This window comes from Moschus berezovskii, chromosome 9, assembly GCF_049115385.1.
Source record: "Moschus berezovskii isolate FMDL1 chromosome 9, NW_MosBer_1.0, whole genome shotgun sequence".
NCBI lineage: Eukaryota > Metazoa > Chordata > Mammalia > Artiodactyla > Moschidae > Moschus > Moschus berezovskii.
In genome coordinates this window covers 60,932,001-60,949,437 of record NC_142468.1, presented here as the reverse complement: position 1 = coordinate 60,949,437, position 17,437 = coordinate 60,932,001, and the positions used below count along the sequence as shown (strand labels likewise).

The 17,437-nt window shown below is 36.0% G+C and overlaps 2 protein-coding genes across 4 annotated transcripts in view; one reads left to right on the top strand and one right to left on the bottom strand.

The window, feature by feature from the left end:
- ATL1 (atlastin GTPase 1) overlaps window positions 1-4,891 on the top strand; it is a 76,102-nt gene extending 71,211 nt beyond the window's left edge. The window contains exons 13-14 of one of the 2 annotated variants that reach the window (XM_055436965.2): window positions 2,466-2,480; window positions 4,330-4,891. In XM_055436965.2, coding sequence (XP_055292940.1) covers window positions 2,466-2,480; window positions 4,330-4,440 — 126 coding nt within the window. In that variant the 3' untranslated portion in view covers window positions 4,441-4,891. The remainder of the gene's footprint in view (window positions 1-2,465; window positions 2,481-4,329) is intronic. The other variant, XM_055436966.2, reaches the window with a different exon arrangement.
- Window positions 4,892-5,732: 841 nt separating this feature from the next.
- The window catches only part of SAV1 (salvador family WW domain containing protein 1), a 29,470-nt gene continuing 17,765 nt past the window's right edge, over window positions 5,733-17,437 (bottom strand). Inside the window, exons 4-5 of one of the 2 annotated variants that reach the window (XM_055436967.2) lie at window positions 16,630-16,773; window positions 5,733-7,149 (exon numbers count right to left, since the gene is read on the bottom strand). In XM_055436967.2, the coding sequence (XP_055292942.1) occupies window positions 6,948-7,149; window positions 16,630-16,773 (346 nt within the window). In that variant the 3' untranslated portion in view covers window positions 5,733-6,947. Of the gene's footprint in view, window positions 7,183-16,629; window positions 16,774-17,437 lie in introns of both variants that reach the window. The other variant, XM_055436968.2, reaches the window with a different exon arrangement.

The window sequence follows — 17,437 nt, the reverse complement described above, 5'->3', positions numbered from 1 at the left end:
AGTTCTAATTGTTGCTTCCTGACCTGCATACAGATTTCTCAGGAGGCAAGTGAGGTGGCCTGGTAGTCCCATCTCGTTAAGAATTTCCCACAGTTTGTTGTGATACACACAGTCTAAGGCTTTGGTGTAGTCAATAAAGCAAAGGTAGGTGTTTTTCTGGAACTCTCGCTTTTTCGATGATCCAGTAGATGATGGCATTTGATCTCTGGTTCTTCTGCCTTTTCTAGTCCAACTTGAACATTGGAAGTTCACAGTTCATGTACTGTTGTAGCCTGGCTTGGAGAATTTTGAGCTTTACTTTGCTAGCATGTGAGATGAGTACAATTGTGTGGTAGTTTGAACATTCTTTGGCATTGCCTCTCTTTGGGATTGGAATGAAAACTGACCTTTTCCAGTCTTGTGGCCACTGCTGAATTTTCCAGATTTCCTGGCATATTGAGTGTAGCACTTTCACAGAATTATCTTTTAGGTTGAAATAGCTCAACTGAATTCCATCATCTCCACTAGCTTTGTTCACAGTGATGCTCCCTAAGGCCCACGTGACATCGCATTCCAGGATGTCTGGCTCTGGGTGAGTGATCACACCATTGTGGTTATCTGGGTCATGAAAATCTATTTTGTATAGTTTTTTTCTGTGTATTCTTGCCACCTCGTCTTAATATCTTCTGCCTCTGTTAGGTCCATACCATTTCTGTCCTTTATTGTGCTCATCTTTGCATGAAATGTTCCCTTGGTATCTCTAATTTTCTTGAAGAGATGGTTCCCATTCTATTGTTGTCCTTTCCTTCTTTGCATTGATCACTGAGGAAGGCTTTCTTATCTCTCCTTGCTATTCTTTGGAACTGCATTCAGATGGCTGTATCTTTCCTTTCTCCTTTGCCTTTCGCATCTCTTTTCTTAGCTATTTGTAAGGCCTCCTCAGACAACCATTTTGCCTTTTTGCATTTCTTTTTCTTGGGGATGGTCTTGATTACTGCTTCCTGTACAGTGTTATGACCCTCGTCCATAGTTCTTCAGTTATTCTATCAGAGAAATAGATTCTCACTTCCATTGTATAATCGTAAGGGATTTGATTTAGGTCATAACCTGAATGGTCTAGTGGTTTTCCCTCCTTTCTTCAATTTACGTCTGAATTTGGCAATAAGGACTTCATGATCTGAGCCACAGTCAGCTCCTGGTCTTGTTTTTGCTGACTGTATAGAGCTTCTCCATCTTTGGCTGCAAAGAATGTAATCATTCTGATTTTGGTATAGACCATCTGATGGTGTCCATGTGTAGTCTTCTCTTGTGTTGTTGGAAGAGGGTGTTTGCTATAACCAGTGCGTTCTCTTGGCAAAACTCTTTAGTCTATGACCTGCTTCGTTTTGTTACTCTAAGGCCAAATTTGCCTGTAACTCCAGGTAGCTCTTGACTCCAGGTAGCTCTTGCATTCCAGTTCATTATGAAGAGGATATCTTTTTTGGGTGTTAGTTCTAGAAGGTCTTGTAGGCCTTCATAGAACCGTTGTTAGGAGCATATATAAATGACCATCTGAAGTTGTATCACTGTCTCTTTTAGTAAAATCTCTCAGCACAGTATCTGATTACTTCAGATTGTCTTTGAACTATTCATTTGTACCAGGCCCTAAAATGAGTCCAGGTCAACCTCTGGATCAGCTGCTTCTGGGTCAGTTATCCTCTATGGTCCAATTAACCAACCCAGAGTCACCATGATCTGCTGTTCAAATAATTGATTATGGACAGGGAAACAATGATAAACACACCAGAATAAGAATCATCTCACCTTTCATTCTGGAAGTATCTTCAATTACCGCATGAAAATTTCAGAGAATTTAGTGAAACTAAAGTTGAGATTCTTCATAAAATTTTGGAGTTAAGACTTGTGAATATTTATGGTCTGCAGGTAGCAAGTAATAGCTACAATTCTCTCAGCATTGAGTATGTTTATACTCTTTAAAACCAAATTGTAATTGATGGATTTGTCGTGTGTCTTTGAAGAATCTAGTTGAGATATATACTGATAAATGGTAGCACTGCTGGAAAAGAATTAATTAAAATTGGATCCTCTGAGCCACTGCCTCAAAAAGCCCCTCAACCTCAAAAGATGAAGAGGGGCTATTTAAGGTAAATCCCAAAGCCCTCCTAGAATATGATGCTGAAACTTGTGATGAATATAGAATTGGGTTCTTCCAAAGATTAAATATGTAATCTAAATTGAAAAAATCTGCAGGGGTATATGGTCTAAATATTTTTAACTGGAAGTAACTGCTTTACTAAGTTGTGTTGGTTTCTGCCATACATCAACATGAATCAGCCGTAGGTATACACATGTCCCCTCCCTCAAGGTGTATTTTGTTCTTAAATGCTCACAAATTACTAATGTAAACAAGGTTGATTATCATAGTGCTATTAATGAAGCAGGATATATACTTCTCTTTTCTCCCCTTTAATCTGCCTTTACCACAGGGAAGTACAAATGAGGTAAGTTAAATTCTTCTTAAATTAAGAACTATTTGTATATTTTTAAACATTATGATTGTCTTATTTTACAAACCAACTAGTCATTAAAGGATGTTTCAATGTAGATAGGTTTTAAAATATTTACTCTGAACATGATATATGATTTTATCTGCATATGAAACACAAGAATTGATTATCATGAATATTTTATTTCTGAATGTTTAGAAATTTTCAAAAATCTTAAGCTCTAACATTGGGCATTTTGCTCTACTGCAGAGTGAAACAAGTAGTTACGAAAATCTTGAGGAAACTTAACTAATGCAGAGTCAATAGAGCTACCAACCTTTAGAAGTGGTTTTCAACTTTGGCTTCTGAATGAGTTATCTGTAACACTTTAAGCAGGTTTCAGGCCAGTATGTAGTATAACTAACTTTCTTGGCATACCTCGGACCTGACCTGTAAATTAGTGTTCATTTCTCCCACTCCACATGTGCAGGAAGTCTGTATCTGAGGAAAAATCTAAGTTTCTAAGCAATCATTTTCACATAAGAAAAGTTATTTCTGTGGAATCATTTAGGTCATTACTTTCAGAAAGCAAAATTGATCTTCAGCAACTACAGTGACAGTACATAATTCTTTCCTTGGTTTCTGCTGTTTTATATATAACTAGATCATGTCTACCAATCAGATACCAAGGATATATTTAATATTTATAAGTCAACAAGGAATTATTTTATGTAAAATTCGGTAAAATGAATTTATTAAAACAGTAAAAATAAATTTCAACTTTGTAAATCAAATCTTAAGAAAAAATAGGAACTTTTAAGAAAACATGGATTAAACTAAATATGTTAGAACAGAACTAAGGTTGTGCCAGTATGCATTTGTAAATTGATGATGGTATAATTCAGACTTAAGAAAATAGCCATATAGACTCAAAAAGATAAAAATGAATGGAATTTCCTGGAAATTCTATTTGAGGATATCAAGCTTTTATCCAACCTTTAAAAATACTCAGACTTTTTAAAGACTCTAGAATTACATCAGATAAATTGGTCTTAACTGAGTGTTCATTATGTGAAAGTCAGAGGAGATAATGAGTTTTAGACACTAGCTGAGGGGTTAAAAAAACATAAAAATATTTATGGACACTTCAGAAAGCAGTATGTAAAATAAACATTTCTATGATTCAAACAGTGTTACACAGACAAATAACGACGACAGAGGTAGTTTTAATGAAGAAAGACTTTCTAAGGTAATGTTTCTGAATAAAGGTTTTGTAAGCTATGAACTGATTAGTGGAATCAAGGCAAGAGAGCATATTTGAGAAAGCCCATGTGGTGGGGGAGGGGTAACACACGTGCTTATTTGCATGACCATATCAGGAAATTATGGAGAATAAAAAGTGGTCCCTGTCTGAAAAACCTATCAGGAAGGTCCAATAGCGGGGGTTCTGCCTGTGTATAATAAATTAGCTATTGGCAATCACAAGTTATGAGCTCTTATAATTCCTTGAAAACTAATAATATTCACAATATGAGTTTTCCACATCCCTGGGGCACAGTGGTTAGGAAGCTCAGCTCCAAAAGGTGGGAATGGTAAAAGAAAATGCAGTTCAAGGATAGAACATTTACCATAGAAATCAACCCACAGAGGTAGTAATATCCACACATTGGAGAGTTGAAAATACTTTTGACTGCTGAGATACTAGTTATTAGTATATGTTATACAGATTACTAAGGATTCCAAATTTAGCATGCCAAATTTTATATAGTACCATAAATTACACTAAAAGGAAAAAATTTATATCTGTGTATTTAATAAAATGTTATATCATTTTTTTAAATAATCTTGATTATTTTATTTCTAGGCTTTATACAAGCTTTACAGTGCAGCAGCAACCCACAGACATCTGTATCATCAAGCTTTTCCTGCACCAAAGTCAGAATCTACTGAACAATCAGAAAAGAAGAAAATGTAACCCAATTTAAAAAATACAGGTGCATGACCAAACTGTCAATTAAATATTGTTTTACGTTTCCATGCAAACATACAAAATGCTTCCATCAGAACAGAGTAAAATACCAAGCACCTCTGAAGATTGCACAACAGCTTAGTTCTTTTACTTCAGTGTTTAATAAGCAGATATATGTATGCATGGTTATATCATTTGTTAACATGTATAGTTTCTTGATTTTGTCTTCAAATATGCTATTATAATTTAAAGAATTTGTCTATTTATGATAACGGTACATGTGTTCTGCTTGAATTTACTAAATACTACTACCGGGTTATAGTTAAACCATGTAGTAATATTACTCCACATTTGGATAGGCTCATTTCATTTCTGCAGAAGAATTTTTAAATTATTTCACATAGGCATTTGTTAAAACATAGCTCAATAGGCTTGATTCAACCTATACCACCTTACATATACCATTAGCTTTTATTATAAAAGACATCTAAGAGCTTTTTAGTTGCTTTATCAGAAACTATATATTGCTTCTTTTATATTATTAATATAGAATATAAACCTCTTGATCAAAAATGCACAAAAAAAATCACTTTGTATATGTATTTGAGTTTCACTGCATTGTATATTTTTTCATTTGGTACACAAAGATATGTATTCATCATAGGTTTATTCTTTTAACATGTGAACTATTATTAAAGTTTACTCTGGTTCCTAAGATTAAAAACAACTGAATTTGGAAATGTTTGGGAGGTGCTGATACAGAAGCGGAAAAGTTTCTCTTTTTTTAAATTCAAAATGCATTTTCTTTAATGTTGACACCATTACAGATTTAGCTTTTCATTTTAACATATGTATGCTGATCCCTTTTAGGTTCTTTTAAACCAGTGATTCTATATTGTATTTCTAATTACTAAAATCTGTAGTGGAATTTCATACTTTTTAGAGGATAAAAATGTGCAGTAATGAAAAAAAAAAAGTAATGCCTCTTATCCAGGAGCTCTAAAACAGAGTAATTTATAACTTTCTTAGAAATAGCTAAGCTTTAGTTAAAGGAAAGGTATTATTAAGAGTAAAGATGGAAAAGTATGTGAGAGTTCATAAGATATATAAGCTCATGTCTTAGCAAAGTTTGATCACATGGCCTGCGAAATAACTTTTCCCACTGATAAAATTCCACTGGCCTATTTTTATTTTTGGATACCCCTTTCATTCTGCTTCCTTTGCCTATGGGCCTGCTGAATGGAAAAGTAGAATCTTTATAAGCATTATGCATAAAACATGGACTCAAATGCAACACATTTAGTTTCCACAAAAATATATTTAATAAGCTTGTTATATAAAATCAAACATTTAACATTTTCAACATTTTATCAATAATTCATATTCACTGATATCTAACTAGGAGTACTTTATATTTTGAAAGATTACCTAAACTAAAAATTTATTTACATATTTACAACACATGTAAATATAACTGAACAGCTATTTCAACAAGTGTTGAAATTCACAGAATTGCAGAGATTTATAGGCTAGCTGTGCCACAAATTTGTCTGCAGTCAAATGTACTGTGCTAGTTATGAACAGTGTCTTAATAACTACTAAACCAAAAGGAAAATAGTTGGGAGGAAAATGCCAGGTTTTAAACTTCTGTGACAAACTCTTGGAAGATAAAAAATACATAAAGTCAATTTAATGACCAAAATTTCTTAATGAATCCCTGATTGTCATTTTTGGCAGCTCAACCCAGTCGTTTAGGATGGCAACCTGCTATGCTGTTGGGAAGCGACCTCAGTCTCACCAGAACCATGTTACTAAATGCCATAAGAGCCCTGGCCCAAAGGAAGGAAGTAACATTAGCAACACTTGAATACTGTACACAACTTTCCCACACAGGCTGGAGCCTTTTACCTAAATTTATTCCTGAAATATTTCAGGTCCTTCACACTTTCATACCAAAAAAATACTTTCCCAACATCTTTTAAAACAGTTCTTTACATTTGGGGGCAGAGAGGAGGAGTAACCCTATATATTATATATAAAAACGTATCACAATAAAGGTTCCAGGTCCTGTTTTGTTTTGAACTACACAATGGTAATATTGAAACTATCCAATTCCAGACAATATTCCATACTACAGCAGTAAACGCTTTTTAAATACTGCATACATTATCTCTTTCTCCGTTTTTTAAAGAAAGGTACTACTATTGTGACAGTTTACCAACTGATCATTTCCTATTTAATATCTGGTTAAATGACATTTGTCTCCATCAAGAATATGCAAAGCAGTTTTCAGATATACAGCATTTAGAGTGTCATTGTTGGCCCTTAAAATGATAAACTCATTTTTTTCTCAATAAAATAATATTTTTAATAACAAAATACATGTAAAATTAGAATTTTATAATTTCCAAAAAGTAAGCTGCCTTTATTAACCAAAGTATTTGCAATTTTTTAATCTGTGAAAATATTTTAAAGCCCTTATAAAACTTAAATTTTGTTTTTAAAAAATTAACTTAAAAATTCTTGCCATGTTGCTGGGCATACCACTGCTGTCTCTGCTTACGATTTTCCAACTCCGTGAGAAGAGCCTGTCTGTAGGCTTCATACATTTTAACAATCTGTTCCAGTTCTTTCATGAAAAGCAACTTTAGCATTCCCTGGTATGTGTCCAGGTCAGCCAACTGAAAGAGTTCCCACTTCAGAATGTGGTCATATCTGTTTTAAAACACAATCAGACATATGTTCACACTATACACATAAATATATATTTATATTAGTAAACTGGTCTATTTTATAAGTATCAATTTTATTATAATTAATAAACCATAAACTTCAATTTAAAATAACCAAGTTATTATCTGCTAAATACACTATTTTTTAGGAAGAGGAAAAATCTGTTAATATTACTTCATTTCAATTTCAATTTAAAAATACTTATTTTGTTCATCTTATATATTATTCTAATATTAACACTAGGAAACACCGATTTCAAATCACTGTGGTTCTGTAATTTTGAAGAACACATTTCATGCTGTTCTTAAATTCATCCAAAGTTAACTTTGGGAAGGTAAGAATACATTAGACCACACTGTCCCTCAAAGAACAATACAAAAAAATAGGCAAGATCATTTGTGTCATTAGTGTCGATAAAGCTCTCTGAGGTATACTGTTCACTATACCAAGCAAGGAGCTAAACAGGTAAACAAATGAAAAGGAACCATCACTTGTGGGCTGTATAATCCTGAGGTTGAGTATACACTATTACAAACAACAACAACAAAAAACAGAGAAACTCATGCCGAAAGGAAAGAACAGCTCTTTTCAGAATGAGAATATACAGACTGTAGAAGACTGCATGATATGTGAATGGATTCATTTATATACATTTCAGACGGCTTTTAGTCCCTTTTCAATGGTAAGTACATCACATACTGAGACGAAGTATTCATCACATACTGAGACGAAGTATTCAACAATCTACTAAAGTGGTTAATTTACACTTTGCATTGAAAGTGACCTGAAGACAGCATTCTAATCCAATCATCTTATTTTATGGATGAAACCTAAAGAGGTGTGTATGTATATACATGTGTGTATATATATATATATATATACTGCAAAATTGTTCAGTGACTAAAAGATCAGAAAGGTAGAAAACTATAGGAACCAAGATGTATGACAGTAATAGTTCTGAATGATTAATACCTACTAAGACTAGAAAAAGAACTAGAGGAAGGCATATACCTATATACTATATTTCTCAAATCATACTGCAGAACAGACAGGAAAGAACTTTAACTGTAAATTCTAATAAATTTATTTTTAATAATCTATAACATTTCCTACCCAATGATTCTTTGGTAACTAATTTATCATCTTATTCCAAGGGGATCATATAATTTTTTTTTTAAAGGGAAACAGCAAACAAACACAGAGCAGCCACTATGAGCCACATACTGTGCTTGGCATGTTGACATACATTTCTGTACAACTTGGGTATGTGTACCAGAATACCAGAAGCACAAAATCACAAGGTAAATATAGTTTGGACCCCATATTTAGTAATTACTTAATGAGCACTGCAAATTTACTAACAGATAAACTTAGCAGAAAGTTTTATATTCTCTTTAGAGGGAAACTCCAACTGTTGGCCAAATTGGGAGACATACTACAAAAAATACTGAGTCTCCATGAAGAAACAGTTGTAAGGTGTTTCCTAGAACCTCTGCCATTCATGTAGCTTAAGATTTTACTTATTTGTTTGAAACAGATTCATTAATTCCAAACAACAACAAAAACCCTTAATCTCCTGAAGTCTGAATTTCATAGCTAAGGGGCATTTCAGCAATGTCTACTGATTCAAGATGCTTAAATTTATGCCAGGTGAACTATAAGCATGTTAAAGCTCATTTATCATCTGGATACTTTACAGCAAGAAAAAGAAGGGAGAAGAATAAATATGGTAATATTAGAAAATCTCAAACTTGTTTTTAAGACATGTTTGGGCTTCACTGGTGGCTCAGTGGTAAAGGACCCACCTGCCAGTGGAGACAATGTGGGTTTGATCCCTGGGTTGGGAAGATCCCCTGGAGAAGGAAACGGCAACCCACTTAAGTACTCTTGTCTAGGAAATCCAATGGACAGAAGAGCCTGGCAGGCTATAGTCTATGGAGTCGTAACAGAGTCAGACCAATTTTTCAACTAAACGACATCATTCTGTATGCACGTTCAAGTTTTAAAAAAGAAAAAAGCTTCAGATAACTTTCTGACTTCCCAATCACAGCATTTGGCATCAAGAATAGGATTTTGTGTAGAAGCAAGAAAATCAGAGTATTTAGTGAAAATACTCTGGGAAAAGGAAAAAGCACTCTAATGAAAACCATAAATGTTAAAAGTATGTCAATTTTCATTCCAAATCCTTGCCCCTGCTGTTTCTCTTTAGTGACTCGCCTTCTGCCTATGCCCGCTATTTAATTTTTTAAAGAAAAAAAAAAAAAGTATGTAATTCCAATTCTTCTTAATGAGCCAAATAACCTGGTTCAGTTTAACTTTTGGCCACTATACTATACACAGGTAAATCATTCAGAAAATAAAATGTAAACTACTCCAGTATCCTTTTCTTTTGCCATATTTTACCTACATCAGTATTATATTCAAACAGTACTATAAATAACCTATATACACAAACAGCAATTGCTGTAATGCTACCAAAAAACCTTGTTCACAGTCCAGTGGATGCTGCCTTCAGGAGCCGAAAAAGTACTGCTATTCCCAGCCCCAGGTATCGTATATAGCCCAAGTTCCCTGTGCCTGTCTTATGTAACAGTATGCCCACTCTGCCTTTCCTCCTATACCCAGAAGTGAGTCAACAGTGATACTGCAGGATCATAGACACAGGAATAAAATAAGAGTCTGTGCCACAAACTACTGGGGACTGGGGTGGGGCTGGGGGCGTGTGAGGAATAATGGAAAGTAAACATGTTCCTGATGTTCTTTTTCCTGTTAAACATTAAATCTTTGAATAGTCTCCTATAGTTCAGCTTGCTGACAATTACGTGATACATTACAGACTTCTATGACCAAACTTAGAAACCTAACTTTACTAAAACCAGTAAGTAATTAGAATATTACCTGTTCTAAGCCAGTTCTAGAAGTATACCAAACATTACTTTGGTAAGTTACTGGTAGAGATAGAATTAAAGCACTTTAGAAAGCTACATGATGTCCATTGTTTGTTAAACAAGAAGAAACAAGATAATTTTTTGGCTAAAACCTCTTGAATGAGATAAGTAATTGATTCTCCATTACCTAATTCATAGATAACAACTCACCTTTTGTTGACAGACAATATTAACCACTTCTAATCCTCTTCAGAGACAAAAATTTAGTATCAATTCACTTGTAGCTCAGTTGGTAAAGAATCTGCCTGTTGTGCAGGAGACCCAGGTTCGATCCCTGGGTTGGGAAGATCTCTTGGAGAAAGAAATGGCAACCCACTCCAATATGCTTGCCTGGAAAATCTCATGGACAGAGGAGCCTGGTGGGCTGCAGTCCATGGGGTCGCAAAGAGTTGGGCTCGACTGAGCGACTAACACTTAAAAGGTTTATAGACTTCTTGTTTTAAGCAGTAAAGGAGTACTTGCTCCTTTACTGCTTAAACAGGACTTATAAATAAACTCTTCTCACTGGCCCATTCTGGGAAAGTTCTGATCTATTTGAAAAAAATTGAAGTGGTTAATTTCCTATAGTTTTATAGCTAGTTCAAAGAACCAGAGATGAAAGAAACTATAACCTTTGGAAGTCTTTTTTTTTTTTCCAGAAGAAATAAAGCATTCCATTTAAGTACTATCTTTTTCCCCTCAAAAGGAAAGCTTTTTAGTTATTTCTAACAATTGCTATAGAGTAGAAATGACAATATAGAAAGAATAAACCTGCTCAATCTTATCAGCTCCCAGAAAAAACAAAGGTCAACAGGCACATATTCGTCCAAACTTACGGAAACAGAAATGTATGTACACGTTATATATGATTCAGTTCAGTTCAGTTCAGTTGCTCACTTGTGTCCGACTCTCTGCGACCCCATGAATCACAGCACGCCAGGCCTCCCTGTCCATCACCAACTCCTGGAATTCACTCAAACTCATGTCCATAGAGTCGGTGATGTCACCCAGCCATCTCATTCTCTGTTGTCCCCTTCTCCTCCTGCCCCCAATCCTTCCCAGCATCAAGAGTCTTTTCCAGTGAGTCAACTCGTCGCATGAGGTGGCCAAAGTATTGGAGTTTCAGCTTTAGCATCAGTCCTTCCAATGAACACCCAGGATTGATCTCCTTTAGAATGGACTGGTTGGATCTCCTTGCAGTACAAGGGACTCTCAAGAGTCTTCTCAGGATCAGCAAATGAACAAAGGTTACACACAGTAGTAGATCAAGTGCTATCAAGACTGAAAGAAGAGAGCCCATTCCTACACTATATGGATTATAAGATAAAGAGGCTTCTGGAGATGAGCTCAGACACCAAACCTTGGTTAACTTCTATGGATAAATGCTACAGAATTTCAAATCAATTAAAAACCAGACTTCTGACAAACACTGTTTATACTTTGTAGAATAATATCTATAATTAGAATATATTTAAAAATTACACTTAACAAGGCTTAAATTTGACTTACGGAGAAAAAAACTGATCCTTCTAGACCAAAACCTTAAAATATCTTTCCTCTGCATCAGGCCACAGATCAACAGCCATGAATTTACAGACTGAGAAGACTGAAATGGATGTAAGGAAATGTTTATGTTGGCCAAGATAATAATTCATACTAAATGACCACCCCAACCAGTAACACTTGAAAAAGCTGAAGTTGAACAGTTCTATGAAGATTTACAAGAACTTCTAGAACTAACACCCAAAGAAGATGTCCTTTTCATTATAGGGGACTGGAATGCAAAAGTAGGAAGGCAAGAAACTCCTAGAGTAACAGGCAAATTTGGCCTTGGGAGTACAGAATGAAGCAGGGCAAAGGTTAATAGAGTTCTGCAAGAGGACACAATGGTCATAGCAAACACCCTCTTCAAACAACACAAGAGAATCTGACTCTCCACATGCACATCACCAGATGGTCGACACTGAAATCAGAATTATATTCTTTGCAGCCAAAGATGGAGAAGCTGTATACAGTTAGCAAAAACAAGACCAGGAGCTGACTGTGGCTCAGATCATGAACTCCTTATTGCCAAATTCAGACTTAAATTGAACAAAGTGGAGAAAACCACTGTACCATTCAGGTATGACCTAAATCAAATCCTTATGACTATACAGTGGAAGTGAGAAATAGATTTAAGGGACTAGATCTGACAGAGTGCCTGATGAACTATGGATGGAGGTTAATGACATCGTACAGGTGACAGGAATCAAGACCATCCCCAAGAAAAAGAAATGCAAGAAAGCAAAATCGCTGGCTGAGAAGGCCTTACAAATAGCTGTGAAAAGAAGGAAGTGAAAAGCAAAGGAGAAAAGGAAAAATATCCCCATTTGAATGCAGAGTTCCAAACAATAGCAAGGAGAGATAAGAAAGCCTTCCTCAGCGATCAATGCAAAGAAATAGAGGAAAACAATAGAATGGGAAAGACTAGAGATCTCTTCAAGAAAATTAGAGATACCAAGGGAACATTTCATGCAAAGATGGGCTCAGTAAAGGACAGAAATGGTAAGGACCTAACAGAAGCAGAAGATATTAAGAAGAGGTGGCAAGAATACACAAAAGAACTGTACAAAAAAGATCTTCACGAGCCAGATAATCACGATGGTGTGATCACTCACCTAGAGCCAGACATCCTGGAATATGAAGTCAAGTGGGCCTTAGAAAGCATCACTATGAACAAATCTAGTGAAGGTGATGGAATTCCAGTTGAGCTATTTCAAATCCTGAAAGATGAGGATGTGAAAATGCTGCACTCAATATGCCAGCAAATTTGGAAAACTCAACAGTGGCCACAGGACTGGAAAAGGTCAGTTTTCATTCCAATCCCAAAGAAAGGCAATGCCAAAGAATGCTCAAACTACTGCACAATTGCATTCATCTCACATGCCAGTAAAATAATGCTTAAAATTCTCTAAGCCAGGCTTCAGCAATACATGAACCGTGAACTTCCAGACGTTCAAGCTGGTTTTAGAAAGGCAGGGGAACCAACTTGCCAACATCCGCTGGATCATCAAAATAGCAAGAGAGTTCCAGTAATACATCTATTTCTGCTTTATTGACTATGCCAAAGACTTTGACCGTGTGGATCACAATAAACTGTGGAAAATTCTGAAAGAGATGGGAATACCAGACCACCTGACCTGCCTCCTGAGAAATCTGTATGCAGGTCAGGAAGCAACAGTTAGAACTTGACATGGAACAACAGACTGGTTTTAAATATGAAAAGGAGTACATCAAGGCTGTATATTGTCACCCTACTTATTTAACTTATATGCGGAGTACATCATGAGAAATGCTGGGCTGGATGAAGCACAAGCTGGAATCAAGATTGCCAGGAGAAATGTCAATAACCTTAGATATGAGATGACACCACCCATATGGCAGAAAGCGAAGAACTAAAGAGCCTCTTGATGAAATTGAAAGAGGAGAGTGGAATAGTTGGCTTAAAGCTCAACATTCAGAAAACTAAGATCATGGCATCCAGTCCCATCACTTCATGGCAAATAGATGGGGAAACAGTGGCTGACTTTATTTTTCTGGGCTCCAAAATCATTGCAGATGGTGACTGCAGCCATGAGATTAAAAGACACTACTCCTTGGAAGGAAAGTTATGACCAACCTAGACAGCATATTAAAAAGCAGAGACATTACTTTGCCAACAAAGGTCCACCTAGTCAAGGCTATGGTTTTTCCAGTGGTCACGTATGGACGTGAGAGTTGGACTATAAAGAAAGCTGAGTGCAAAAGAATTGATGCTTTTGAACTGTGGTGTTGGAGAAGACTCTTGAGAGTCCCTTGGACTGCAAGAAGATCCAATCAGCCCATCCTAAAGAGATCAGTCCTGGGTGTTCATTGGAAGGACTAATGTTGAAGCTGAAACTCCAATACTTTGGCCATCTGATTCGAAGAGCTTACTCATTGGAAAAGACCCTGATACTGGGAAAGATTGAGGGCAGGAGGAGAAGGGGACCACAGAGGATGAGATGGTGGGATGGCATCACCGACTTGATGGACATGGGTTTGGGTGGACTCCGAGAGTTGGTGATGGACAGGGAGGCCTGGCGTGCGGTTGGTTCATGGGGTTGCAAAGAGTCCGACACGACTGAGTAACTGAACTCCAAATTCATTGTATACTCATTCTAATTATTCTAAACTTTCTAAAACTCTTCTTTGGCCTATTGTATGCTGATAGTTTAGTTTTTGAAATGCAAAAGAGTAACGCTACAAAATGTTACCTTATGTAATTGTCAACAGCTCTACACATGCAATTATTATGTGTAAAATACCTAGCAGAGTACCAGAAATTTAATAGATACTTAGTAAATAATAATTATTAAATAAGAAAATAATGACAACAAAAGTTAAGAGTATGAACTTTGGAATTAGAGATAAAGGTTTGAAATCTACCACTTATGTGTATGATCTTAGCAAAGACTAAGTTATTTTTAGCTATAAAATAGGTTTTGGGAAGATTATATGAGAGAACATATCTGAAAGTTTAGCACAGTATGGTTCAGGAAACACTGCATTATCAGTAACTATAATACTTTCAAACATCCCCTTTTCTGAAATCACAGCACTTTGTTATATCAGTCACTGATCTTTATCACACTGGATTATTGATTTGAGTGCTTCTGTTTTCCAAGAGAGCTCTCTGAGGCAAATATTTCATTTATTCATGATTACACTTAACAGTGCCTTGTGTGCTCAGTCACTTCAGTCACGTCCGAGTCCTTGGGACTCCATGGACCATAGCCCATTAGGCTTCTTTGTCCATGGAATATTCCCACCAAGAATATTGGAATGGGTTGCCATGCTGTCCTCCAGCAGATCTTCCTGACCCAGGGATTGAACCCACATATCTTGCATCTCCTGCATCGGCAGGCAGATTCTTTACCACTGCACCACCGGGAAGCCCTGAACATTGCCTGCTACTGCTACTGCTAAGTCACTTCAGTCGTGTCCGACTCTGTGCGACCCCATAGACGGAAGCCCACCAGGTTCCCCCGTCCCTGGGATTCTCCAGGCAAGAACACTGGAGTGGGTTGCCATTTCCTTCTCCAGAACATTGCCTACTACCCAACAAATATCCTCAATGAGCCTAGCAAACTCATAGCCATCTTTATTTTTTTTTTATCACCTCTAAATGCAGAATAAAAGCGTAATTTTTATTAAAATCCATCTTCTTTTTTTTTTTTTTTTGCTGTTTATTGAATCAATATCATTCTGCTGGCTTATTAATTGCTCTTTTCTTATAAAGGTAGATTGTATCAGAAATACCCTATTTTGCATATTCTTTTGATTCATGTCACAGATAAATGGCAATGTATTCTATTCAGAGAAGGAGAGAAAAGTAGACTAGTATCCCAGTTTTCTTGCAGCGAGCGTTGGTGCACAATCTGCTGGAACTGGAGGAGAATGTTAATTAATCAAAAAGTGCACAAGGAGGCAAAGGACTTCATTATGCTGTTTTGCTCCCACAACTTGCACCTGGAGCTTTTTTTTTTTTTTTTAAAGTTAAAAGTATTTTTATTAAAAAAGCACAAATGCAAAGAAAGATGCATAGCCATCTTTAAAAACTAGCCCCATATATTTTCCTTTTGGGGGCAGCTTTCCTTGCTCACTCATAATAATGAGAAACTAAGGCTTACTCAAGTCAGCTGCTGTACCATTTTGCATAATCACTTAAGCTTCACCACATTAAGTAAGGTAGATGAAATTACTATCCCCTATGTTTCAGTAGAGCAAAAACACTTAGAAGTAAGTTCAGTAACTTGCCCAAGGTCACTCAGTTAGTAAGTAATAGAGACAGAAATCACACTTTCCTTCCAGATAGTTTCCTTCCTGACTGATCTTAACCACTATCCTATACCTTTAGTGCAAAAATAACAGTCATCATTGACTAAGAGTTCTTTTAATGTGCAAGACACTGTAACACATATTTTAGATGCATTATTTTATTGAATACTTAATAACCTTAAGAGTAGATACTGTAACTATCTCCAGTTAACAGAGGACAAAACTAAGTTAAGCACCCTGCCCAGAGTAACAAAGCTAAGGTATCAGTGAACACAAATCATCTTATCCCAGAACCTGAGTCACCACACATAATATTTTCTCACCACCCTTGTGTCCTGCTTGGTTTCACCTATGTACCTAGGACTTACCCAGGCCCTTCCTTTTATCACAAGGCATTGTATCACTTATTTGCAAGTTATCCTACCTGTATGTGAATGTAAGCTTTTCACTGCATCTCTATGTAACAGCCTAGGTCTGCACATTAACAGAAAGTGAAGATGCAATAAATGTTCGTAAAATTTCTATTTCTAATCAATGACTTTTAAACTTTATAAGCTGTGATATCCCTTTTTTAAAATAAAAGCCCAATATCATTAAGAGAAAAAAAACACAGTGCTGTGTGGTTTAAGCAGCCCAGAGACTCCCTTCAGCCTTCCACTCACCCCTCAACAAAAATCTGTGCTGTAAATTCACTTACTTCACAGGGGCTCGAGCATAAACCTGAAGCCAGTCAGGAATTTCTGCAGTATGATAAGGATTTGCAGGTACCAGAAGGGACTGATTTCTTTCGGTTTGCTGTGGCTGGTATGTAACAGGAGGAGGTTGATCATACCGAGGTACACTAAGAAAACAGAATCAACGTTCATTAGGATAATGGCCCTAAATAAAACAAGAAGTATAAGAATACTATTTGTTTTTCAAAGTGCCACTTGCCCAAACTTCTACTTCTTTTTTTTTTAACTATACTATAGGGGAAGTAAAATTCACCTTCTCTTGGAAACTTAAAGGTCATTAGTGATATACAGAGAACTAAGCTAATCTTTACATATTTTTAAAGAGGTTTCTTCTGGCTGATATTTATTCTTTTCAAGGGCAACTTCAAAGGAGGCTATAAAAAAATTCAGAGCTAAGTTATAACCTTTATAAGGAGGCTTAAAACTAGAATCATAAATTTTAGTAATAACTAAGTAATTAGCTATAAATTTATATTGGAAAAGGTGATAATTTTTCTCAAAATAAGAATGGATATTTTCTTTCTCCTTTAGGTTGAAAAGGGGGTATGGAATAGATGTTAAAGTAGTAATGAGTACTGTGCTTGAACTATCCACCTAACTATACCACTTCCTTTCCACTTTTACAACCTTACAAGAGCATAAGGGAGTTAGAGCTGATTAGCGCCTGTTTTAAATCAGAGACTTTAAAATAAAAAAAGGCCACATTTTCAATTATTTCTAACAGCCTATATGTGTTGGGAGAAGGAGGGTGAACAGCAAGGTGGGATGAGA